This window comes from Lygodium microphyllum, chromosome 12, assembly GCF_053477565.2.
Source record: "Lygodium microphyllum isolate KBCC chromosome 12, Lygodium_microphyllum_v1.1.10, whole genome shotgun sequence".
NCBI lineage: Eukaryota > Viridiplantae > Streptophyta > Polypodiopsida > Schizaeales > Lygodiaceae > Lygodium > Lygodium microphyllum.
The window spans coordinates 125042588-125053499 of record NC_141146.1 but is presented as its reverse complement, the minus strand read 5'-3'; the positions used below and the strand labels follow the sequence as shown (position 1 = coordinate 125053499).

At 40.3% G+C, this 10912-nt stretch overlaps 1 protein-coding gene across 2 annotated transcripts; it reads left to right on the top strand.

Moving 5' to 3' along the window:
- Window positions 1-6870: 6870 nt before the first annotated feature.
- On the top strand, window positions 6871-10626 carry APG1 (S-adenosyl-L-methionine-dependent methyltransferases superfamily protein). Of its 2 annotated transcripts, none has more exons than XM_087690002.1 (3): window positions 6871-7750; window positions 8077-8383; window positions 10013-10251. In XM_087690002.1, exons 1-3 carry the CDS (start codon window positions 7071-7073, stop codon window positions 10055-10057), a joined length of 1032 nt encoding a protein of 343 aa, XP_087546128.1. In that variant the 5' UTR covers window positions 6871-7070; the 3' UTR covers window positions 10058-10251. The 2 variants fall into 2 exon arrangements, with proteins under 2 accessions (XP_087546128.1, XP_087546127.1); XM_087690001.1 differs by lacking the exon at window positions 10013-10251 and adding an exon at window positions 10306-10626 and having other exon boundaries at window positions 6880-7750.
- The last annotated feature ends 286 nt before the right edge of the window (window positions 10627-10912 follow it).

Genomic DNA, 10912 nt, shown 5'->3' with positions numbered 1-10912 from the left:
CCTCTTGTTTCACTTTTTTTGCCTTGATGGGAGCCCTTCTAGGATGGTAGGATGGTAACCTGACCATTTACAATAAAAAATTTGGGCTCCCCAAGTTCCATATGCACTTTGGTTATTGACAATGCAAAAGTTCATTGAATGAAAAGGATGCATTGCGGATGTTATAGAAAAAAAAATGAAATCATAGATATTGTGTAAAGAAAAACTCAAAAATAAGGTGAAGGAACTCAAAGAGAAAGTCAAGAATGAGAATTGAGAAAACTTAGATGAATGGGTGCAAAAAAGAAGTCATGAAATTAGATCTCTCAACTTTCAAAATATCCAATATTACCTTTGAGTCTTATCTTTGTTCATAACTTTGGATAGTTTTTTATAGTAAGGACAATTAGTCCACCAAAACATCTAATATTAACTTCTTTGTCTCTTTTGACAACTTTTCTTAGTGGAATAGAACTATTGGACTAGCATAACATGTCAAACTTTGGATATTTTGGCTAAAAAAGAGGAGAGAACCACAAAATGGACTCTCCTATCTCCAAACAAAAAGATACAAGAATACCATATTCATGTATATATAGCAAACTCTCTTTGGATTTTTCCTTAATCCAAGGATTAACGTGTACATTTTTTTCTGTTTTTGGATCCTAATGCATTGATATATAAAATAATATGGAAAATAAGAAATATATGATGAAGAGCATTGGATATAGTTAGCTAAGCTAATGAAAAGCTCCATGGCAAGAAAAGAGGGAGTGCAAATTTTACAACTACTACAAAATTATGCACTCATAATAGTCAACCTAAATTTTCTCTCTCCCCTTCTCTCCAACTAATCAAAATACTCACATTGGGTATATTGTTGAATCCTTGGGTGGTATGGCCTGTGTCAGAGATGACTGATTTGAGCATGTCAAAAAATATTGCCCAAGGGTGCTAGCTTATGTTGAGTGTATATTGGTGGACCATGCCATTGTGGATACATGATCATCCATCAACATTATGAGCTCGAAATTGATGGAAAGGCTAGGACTAGAGATCCAAAAAGATGCCTCCACAATTCTAAGGATGGTTGATGATGGTTTGAGAAAATCGAAAGGTTTATTACCATGGTCCAGGTAACTATTGCTAATGCTGAATGTATCCTAGACTTTAGGGCCATCAAGTTTGCAGGGTGCCAAGTACTATTAGGAAGGCCAAGGATCTTGAAATCCGACTGCCAACTTGACATACTCGCTAGTCATTTGATCTTTGGTAGAGGTGCCAAATGAGTTATAATTGATGCTTGTCCAAAATCACCTCAAAGTGAGAAAGCACCTATATTCTCAACAAAATTGGATGCGCTAGAGAGGCCTTCTCATAGCAAGACTTCATTGAGTGATGAATCAAGAGAGGAGTCTACTACGAAGGACATTTACCACGTAGCTCTGAACGAGCCTATAGAAGCTTAGGATAGAATACAAGGTGTGAATGTGATAAAGATAGACCTTGGTACATTGAATGACTCGCGACTGATCAAATTAGAGTCTATACTCAGCATAAAAGAAAGGAAGGACTATGTTTCCTTAATTTAGGAATTCTTTGACATATTCACCTGAAGTTATGACGAATTGAGGGGTATTCTCCCAATTTAGCAGTGCATACTATTTCCTTGAAAGAGAGAAGTCAACCTATCTGACAGAAAGTGAGGCGTATGCCTTTTGAGTTAAGGAATGGGCTATTCAAAGAGTTACAAAAATTACATAATGTTCGCCTAATATTTATCCTATAACACATGGAGTGGTATTCACCGGTGGTCATTAGGACGATGAAGAATAATCAAATCCAGCTATGTGTTGATTTTAGAGAAATCAACAAACAAATAGTTAAGGATTATTACTCATTAGCATTCATTGATCAAATCCTAGATTAATTAGCAGGTAGGGATATATACTTCTTTATGGACTATTTCATCAGTTATAATCAAATGGCCATTGTAGAAGAGAACAATCTAAAGACAAAATTCTTAACAGTATGTATTATCGCTCAATTATAAATTCTTAACAGTATGATCAGCAAGTTTAAAAGGGTGTCTCTTTTAGCTGGTTCCATGATATTGGAACCAATTCGCCCATTCATTACTAAATTATGCTTATGAAGAAGACCTCTTTTTCAATTGTGGACATGGATCAGATATTTACTAAAATTACTACTTTGATGTGTAAAACAAAGGGAGGTGAGTAGATTGTGAGTCAAGGAGAACAGGATATCGATCTCATGTCCACCAGTCTTGATCCCCAATAACCTACCAAGCTTTCGCAAGGTGACACTAAATCCTTTTTTCTCAATCACTTTTATTTTTGCTCCAACCATCCTATTCAGTATTTACTACTCCTATCCAAGTAGTAAATACTTAAATGAGCTAGGTAATAGAAGTACTTGCCTAGTAGGAGTTCCGAGTCCAATTGTCCTAGTTAGGTAGGCAAGTCAGACCACCACTTCGGATGACTTCTTTGATAGTTCTTTTAGTCGGTTTGTGTTGGAGCAATTGGTTTGTAGGTAGCTCTTGATCTTTTTGTCTGATTATGCTTAGCCTATCCCTCATGGAATGCATGCCTTGATTTTGTTAGGGGGTAGGGTGAGGGTTGTGTTTTGTGTTATGTTGTGTATTTTCTTTGAAGCAGCTTGATGCTCTTTATGTTTCTTAAGTGGTTTGGGTTGTGACCTTTAGGGCCCCAATTTTTTTTCTTCATGGGATGCTGGGGGGGGGGGGGGGGAGGGGGGGTATTATATTGGATGCATGAAGAATAGGAAGGGCGCCATGGTGCAATGAAAATGGAGAGGGAGAGAGGAGGGAGAGATGGTGAGGGGAGCCTTCAAATACCCTATGCAACCAATTACATCATACTCCTCTTCCATTTTCTCACTTCCTATCATCGCCTCCAGTTCCACGAATGGTGGCCGATCAAAATTTTGCATTTCTAGTCTTTCTGTCTCCTCCCTCCCTCTCCTCTTATGGGTTGTTCTTGTGGCAATGACCTGAGAAGATCAGGATGAGATATGGTTGTCCAGCTTGAACTGGATGAAGATGAGATGATGTTAATGCTGAGATGCGATGATCAACACTAATTAGAGCCCAAATTCGGGCCAACTTACTAGCCGTGTATGCAACTACAAAAAATATAAAAAATGAGAAGTCCCAGTAAGTGTTGTTACACTAAGTCCATTCTGTTCTAAAATCCGACAAAATGCACCTTAAAATTGATCTCTCACAATGAGCAAGGTGCTTAGGGATTATATTCCAAGTCTAAATATATCATTCTTAGATGATGTGCCCATTAACGGGTGTGCAAAGGAAGAGAAGGATAAAGAGTTGGATGAACAAGGTTGGAGGAAGTTTGTCAAATATCATATATTAGATTGTAAGAAAATCCTTACTAGGTTAGAGGAAGTGAATTTGACCCTCTAAGGTCAGAAATCAATGTTTGGGGTCAATGAAGTATTAATAGTGGACCATTTCTGTAGGCCTTATGGAAGAGGGCATTGTCCTATGAAAGTGGATGCAATAAAGAAGATAAAAGAGATACGTTCATTAGTGTCCAAAGTCAAAAGGTTTCTTGGAGCTTGTGCCTTTTACTTAATCTGGATTCCCCATTTTTCTCACATTACAAATGACTTGTACTAATTGTTAAGAAAGTGACAAAAATTCTTTTGGGACAAGAGACATACCAAAGCTATAAGGAAACTGAAGAAGCTTTTGAGAAATACACCAACATTGAGGAAAAAAAAGTATGGAGATGGAAGCCTATCATTATCATAGTGGATATTAGTCCAATTAGCATTGGTTGGGTTATAGGTTAAGATGATGAAGAAGGAAACATATTTGCAATGAGGTTTGGTGCAAGAGTTTTAAATGAAAGACTAAGGAGATACCCACAATTAAGAGAGAGAGCTATGGGGTGTTGTGACTACATTAAAGTGTGATAAAGAGTACTGCATTGATGTTCTAGTGATAGTAGAGACGGACTGTTTGCCTCTAGATATAGTCATGTTAAGATGGATTTCTTATATAAATTCAATCAACCCAGAATTCAAAGATTTTGCAAGTAAAGTGAACTTGATAGTAGCAAACATGTTATTTAGAGCCAAACATGAGGATGAAGAGGGTGCTAATAGAGGATGATGGGATTGAGATTTCAACCCCCATTGTGGATCATGAATGCTAAGAATTTTCTACAAAATCTTTTACAGAGGAATTATATGAGGGTAAATGGCTATAGATTGGCCAATACTTGAGTACATTGACCAAGAGAGATGAATTGATAAAGACAAAGTTCAAGAGGATTAGAAGGAAAGCTTATGGCTACTTCTTGAAAGATGGTTTTTTATGGAAGCATCCAAAGAAGAAAAGAGGATCACCATTGAGGGTAGTCCATGATAGAGATACATAGGTTCATGTTATGAAAGATTTCCATGAAAGCTTATGGATAGGAGACAAATGAGTAAAAGCTAGATTTGAGAATATTAAAGAGCACTACTGGTGGAAGGGAATTTACAAGGATGTATTAGAGTTTGTAGAGTCTTGTAGAGAAGAGTGCCAAATGTACTCTTTGATACATCATGGAGAAGAGTTACACCCCATGTATCCTTTATGCATGCATTATAAATGGGTTGTTGACCTTGTTACTATGCATGTAGATTCATGTGGCAAATGAGATACATAGTGCTTGCAAGAGAAGATTTGACTAACCAAATAGAAGAAAGAGCACTAAGAACCAAGATTGCTAGTGTAATATGTAAGTTTCTTCTTGAATATGTCTTTTGCAGGTATGGATGTGTAGGAAAAGTGACTACAGACATAGGAGAGTTAGGTGTAGAAGAAGCCAGGTAGTTCTTTCAATTTTGGATATAAAGTTGGGATTGACTTCAGCTTATAATCCAAAGGGTAATGGAAAGAGTGAGAGAGGGCATCAGCCCATAATGAAGGCCTTAGTAAAGGCTTGCAAAGGAAGAGCTAGAGAGTGGATACGGTTATTGCCTTTTGCTTTATGGTTAGATCATACCATGCACATTGCTACCACATGTTATATGCCAATAGAGCTCATGTATAGGCAGAAAGCCAATGATGCCTACATAGACAATGACCATTACATGGAGCATGATTCTTAGAATTCGAAGCTAGAGAGGAGACCAAAAGATATTGAAGCTATAGCGCACATACTAAAGAAAAAAGATTGATTTGACAAGAGACACATGTTGAGATCCAAAGATATTGAAGAGGGTGCGGTGCTAGTATATGGTAGTAGTCTAGATAATCAACACAGTACACTTAGGAAGGTATCCAAGAGGTGCTTTGAATCATACATTGTCAAGCGGGTTTTTGACAATGCTAGATACCTTATGTGTGGACTAAACATGTCAAAGGTTAGGGTTCTAGTTATAGGTAAAAGAATCAAGATATTCAAGAGAAGAAAATTAGAGGAATACGAAGAGCCAAAGCTTGAAGATGAAGAGACAAAGAAAATCCACAAAAATAAACAAATGTAAAATCTTCTTATTTTCATAGCAATTTCTATAACATTAGTAGGGCACATGGGGAGATATTGAAGAAAATGAGCTTAGATTTAGCAAATTTCTTATGTCAAGAAAGTTAATGTAAAGAATAGATAGTAGTGTGCGAGGATGTTATCTCTCGACAATAAGAGCTACAGCATAATACCATTTTGATAGCTTTAGGAGCTAAAACCGACGATGTGGAAGAACTATTCCAACCACTACTTTGGAAAAGCTAGATTTTGTTAAGGAATTCAAGACTCTAACCTATGAGTTTGTAAGGCATCCATTTCAAATTACTGGTTGGGGTGACCTTGACTTAAGAAGGTGGGTTTTGGGGCATCGAAAGCTTTAGAGTCAAGTGACACTTGCCTATCCATAATAGAAGGACTTGTCATGATGGTATATGTACTTCCATTACCCTTGTGATGCACATTCCCACCTAGTAATAAGGTTAGGGTAGGCTATTGTGGTTTTATATCCTATCATTGTGAAAGCAATAAGAGTCAGGCCATGTGTAGGTTAATCCACTTGCACAAGTCGCTAAAGTTATTAACCAACTACACTTGTCCTATGCTTCTTAGCTTTTACCTTGATAAATAGGTACTTGTGTGACTTTCATCTTGTAGACACCGATTGGTGGATAGTGGTGAGTAGGGATAGACCTTTGTCTTTCCACTTGAGATGCATGATACCGAGGGTCCACTATTACTATGCACCTACATATGTGTGTTCTCCTAGGAAGGTGATAATTCCCTTGTATAGGTCAATTGATTTGCGTTAAGGCATGGCTCTAAGAGCTAGGATACGTGCATGTAAATTCTAGTTGCTCGAGGGTCCATCGGCCAGGGATGTGATAATTCCCTTGTGTAGGTCAGTGGATCTGCGTAAGGCATGGCTTTAAGAGCCAGGACATGTGCATGTAAATTCTACTTGCATGAGTCCTTCGAGTACATATTACAACTTGTGTGGGTAACACGCTTTAACTAGTGCAACTTGTGTGTTAGCATTGATCAAGTACCTCAAAAAAATGAGGGTACTCCATGGCCGTCAATTAGAGCTTGGTCTATAAGGTGTTCTCTCCCCTCCTTTTTGCATTCTCTCTTTGCAACTTGGACTTGCATGTGGCTGTGTTGAATGAAGTCTTTGCAGCACACTTACAAGTCCATATACTTTTAAGGCTGGGAACAAAATTGGTGGCCCACGAGAGACGACGAACCAATCGCCTTCGAGCATGTGTCTAAGGGACAGGGAGACGGGCCGCGGCCCTAATTGAAAGGCTGAGAATTGTGTCGACGAGTCAGCTGCCGTATGTACAGACCAGACGAGCATGCAGAGCCTCACAATCACTCGAGACAGCTCTCGCTCTCGCTCGTGTGTGTGTGCATGTGTGTTTTTCCCCCCCTCCCCCCCCTCATGTAGGGTATATTCAGCTTCATGCTGTAATTTCCCTTCCTTAGGCATCGTATTGCTGTTTTGAGATCTCGCTTCGCCCCACGCAGACAGAGTAGGCCCTAGGGTCTCAACACGCGCTATCGGCCATGGCGTCTCCGGCCATCGTGGAACGGAGCCTCGCCGTCTCTTCCTGCGCGGCCACCTCCAACTCCTGCTCCTCCAAAGCCTCTGCCATGCCCTCGCAGCTTGCTGCGCACCAGTTCAGGGCCCGCCATAACCCATTGCAGGGTCAGTGGCGTGCTCCATTATTGGAATTTTCATCGCATTTGAGCTCTGCAAACGGCCAGTTCTGCAGCAGATTTGAGATGCCACTTCTTCCGCCCATGGCCATCAGAAAGGGAAGTAAAGCCTTTGCCGGGACTGTCCAGGTCACCTCCTCTTCGACCTCGCGTCCTGCCTCGCAGCCGCGATTCATTCAGCACAAGCAGGAAGCGTTCTGGTTTTATCGTTTCCTGTCAATTATCTACGACCACATCATCAACCCGGGGCATTGGACAGAGGACATGCGGGAGGATGCACTGGAGCCTGCAGACTTGAACAGCCGTGACCTTACTGTGGTGGATGTTGGAGGAGGAACTGGCTTCTGCACTCAAGGCATTGTGAAATTTGTTGATGCCAAGAATGTGACGATTTTGGACCAGTCTCCACATCAATTGGCTAAAGCCAGGCAAAAGGAAGATCTCAAGGAGTGCACGATAATGGAAGGGGATGCAGAAGACCTTCCATTTCCTACAGACTCGGTTGACCGTTACGTTTCTGCTGGCAGGTATGCAGCAATCTATTTTCATCCTACTTACACCTGTTTGTTTATGTTTTAAGTCCGTCAGGGTTTGTACTTGATAGATTAGACCTTGTAAGATGTGACGTAGGTTCTTGCCTGTATGAGTAGAAATGATCAATGATACTAGAATGCGTTGTACATGTGCGTTTTACCACTAGTTCAGTGCACATCAAGAGCGCTAAAATGTATAAAGGCTATGGTTGATGGTTCTCCAGGGAATCAATTTTGCTGCACTTATTAAGCTTGATATAATTTTCTGTAAATGGGTACTCGATGTATTCATAGTTCAAGTGGCTTTCTGATTTTGGCAGTATTGAGTATTGGCCGGATCCTCAAAGGGGCATTAAAGAAGCTTATAGAGTGCTGAAGAAGGGTGGGAAAGCATGTCTTATTGGACCCGTTCATCCTACTTTCTGGCTATCCAGTTTCTTTGCTGACATGTGGATGCTATTTCCAACTGAGGATGAATACATGGAATGGTTTACCAAAGCTGGGTTTGTGGACGTTAAAATCAAGCAAATTGGTCCAAAATGGTATCGAGGTGTGAGGCGGCATGGACTGATCATGGGATGCTCTGTTACTGGTGTCAAGCCCGAGGCTGGAGACTCTCCAGTTCAGGTATGATTGATGCTCTGCGCTACATTTGCTAGACTTTGCATTTATTTGGCCTGTTCATGAACGTTTCTGGACAAAGGAAAGTGTCTGTCCTCTGTTTGGGAGAGTTGTATGTGCATGAATGTGAATCAAATAGTCAATGCTATCAATGTGGTCTCAGGGGGTTAATAATGACATCTCTTCTCTGTGGAGGTGACAAAGGAAATCTGACTGAACAGTCATGCTTTACTAAGTCTATATCGACTCTAAATTATCAGGGTAGAAAGTGTAGCTCTTGACTGTGGGATATAAACAAAATGCTTTCTGTTTGTTGCAAACCATGACAATTGAATGAGATTGATCTCAGTGAGAACATATTGGGAGTGATAGAATTGGAGATTTTGCCCAGTGTTTCTACGTGGATACACTACAAACCATTGTGTGATAGAAATCGGGGAGGGAGACAACAGCTTGATGATAGCAGAGGAGCTGTGATACAGTATTTTATTTCAGGTATTGGAAAGCAACATTAGAGGAAGGGGAAGATAACCAGGAATAGGTAAAAATCAGTTGTGATGCTTTTTGTAACATGTTTCAAAGCACAAGTAGCAGAGTAGGTGGGAACATGATTGTTGAAAGTGTGGATGGGGGGGAAGTCTGATGTAAAATAAAATTTTGAACTTATCTACATGTGCAACAAAGAGTGATGATGAAGAAGGTGAAGCAAACTGATGGTTCTGTGATGATCTGAAAGTGAAGCAATAGAGGTGGTCAGATACAACTTTCAAATCTGATGCAATGGATTGTTGGTAGTGGTTCAAACTAATTCATGTGATGAAAGGACAGGTGACAAAGAGGAGGGAGTCTCTTTAATATTATATGAGCAGTACTCCATATCGAGAGCATTGCTTTTGTATAGAGGCTGTCAATCTGGTAACACTTGCATAATGGACGCAGATTGGGCATCCAACTTGTTGGTGCAATTAGGATGCAAATTCATACGGGATGGGAATTGAGAAAATGTGTCCCATGCCATTATGAAATTCATGCTGACAATATGATACACTTGTCACCTACGTAATCCATATAAACCTTGATCAGAGAAACCGAGATTCCTAGAGTCAGTGGCTGTTGGGGACTTTAGTCACAACACAATGATCATGTTAATGTTGTGACTCTGACTGGCCCATGTAATGGTGGTGACTGGCTTTTCTGACAGGAGAGTGTGATGAAGGGCCTGGAGGAGATGATGAAATCTCCTCCTCCTTCACATGGACAAATGCACCTGTCTAATAAATGTCAATTGTCGCAGGCTTAAGATTTTTGGCTTTTACATGTCAGCAAGTTGTGCAATGTCCACAGAAGAGGAGGCTGGGGTATAATGGCCATATTGGAGTGATTGGATGACAGTTGATGTGTATTATTGGAGTGATTGAATAACAGTTGATGTGTGTGAGGGTGAATATTCTGTCCAAGTGTGTGAGCTGTGCCTGTTACTTAAATGATATTGCATAGCATTGATGTGCACGAAGGTAAAGGTTCTGTCTTAAGTGTGCATGCGGTGCTTGTTACTTCACTGATTTTGTGGTTAAGCAGCAATAATGCACAGATTTGTGTTCCCAGCTGATATGGCCAAGCATATACTTTCTGCAGAATGATCCAGTGGTTTGTGCTAAGAGAGTAGACACTGAAAATTGAGGGCAACCCCTGAACTTCCAGTGGGACAGGATTAGTTAGTTTTGGCACTCTCTCGTGGTCAATATTATGAGAAGTCTGTAAACATGAATTATAGGGCTCGCACGTTTATGGACTTATATCTCAGTTTTGTATTTTTGTGATTTCGGTTGCTAGCACACTGTAAAGTGCAGTTTCACATGCCTTTAGCCTCATGTTTGGATGTTCCTATGTATTATCACTAAAAGGAGGCTTTGGCTTTGTTCTTACAGCTTGGGCCCAAGGCAGAGGATGTGAGAGGCAAAGTGAATCCTTTTGTTTTCCTTTACAGATTTATTCTGGGTGTAATAGCCTCTGTATACTATGTGCTAGTTCCAATTTACATGTGGATCAAAGATCAGATTGTTCCCAAGGGCCAGCCAATCTAAAGAACCTCCGTCTGTACTTTAAAAGGTTACCAGGCCAATGTTATGAAGGAGGCCTGTAGCAGAGTCCTAGAACATGGCTTTAGTAAACCTCTAAATGCGTTTGTGATATGACAGAGCAGGATGTACAGGACTTATTCCAATCATCTACTGGTGATTTCTCCCGAATTTGTGCCTGTAGGCATCGTGGAGTACCTGACGTGCTTGACATCAGATAGCTGGGGTCAGTTGGCATGGTAGTAGAGGCTCCGTTTGTTTTAATTAGTTTGTGCATGACAGCTGTATTCAACCTGTCGATGTAGCAAAACAGAAGGAGATATCTTAATTAACTTGACTTCATTCTGCCCGAGTTGACCCCAATTTAAGTACTTGTACCGTGTGATTCTTTGACCTGCAGTGCAGTCTCGATTCGTCGACCTACCTCTACAATAGTGAAGAATCTTTAATCTACGGT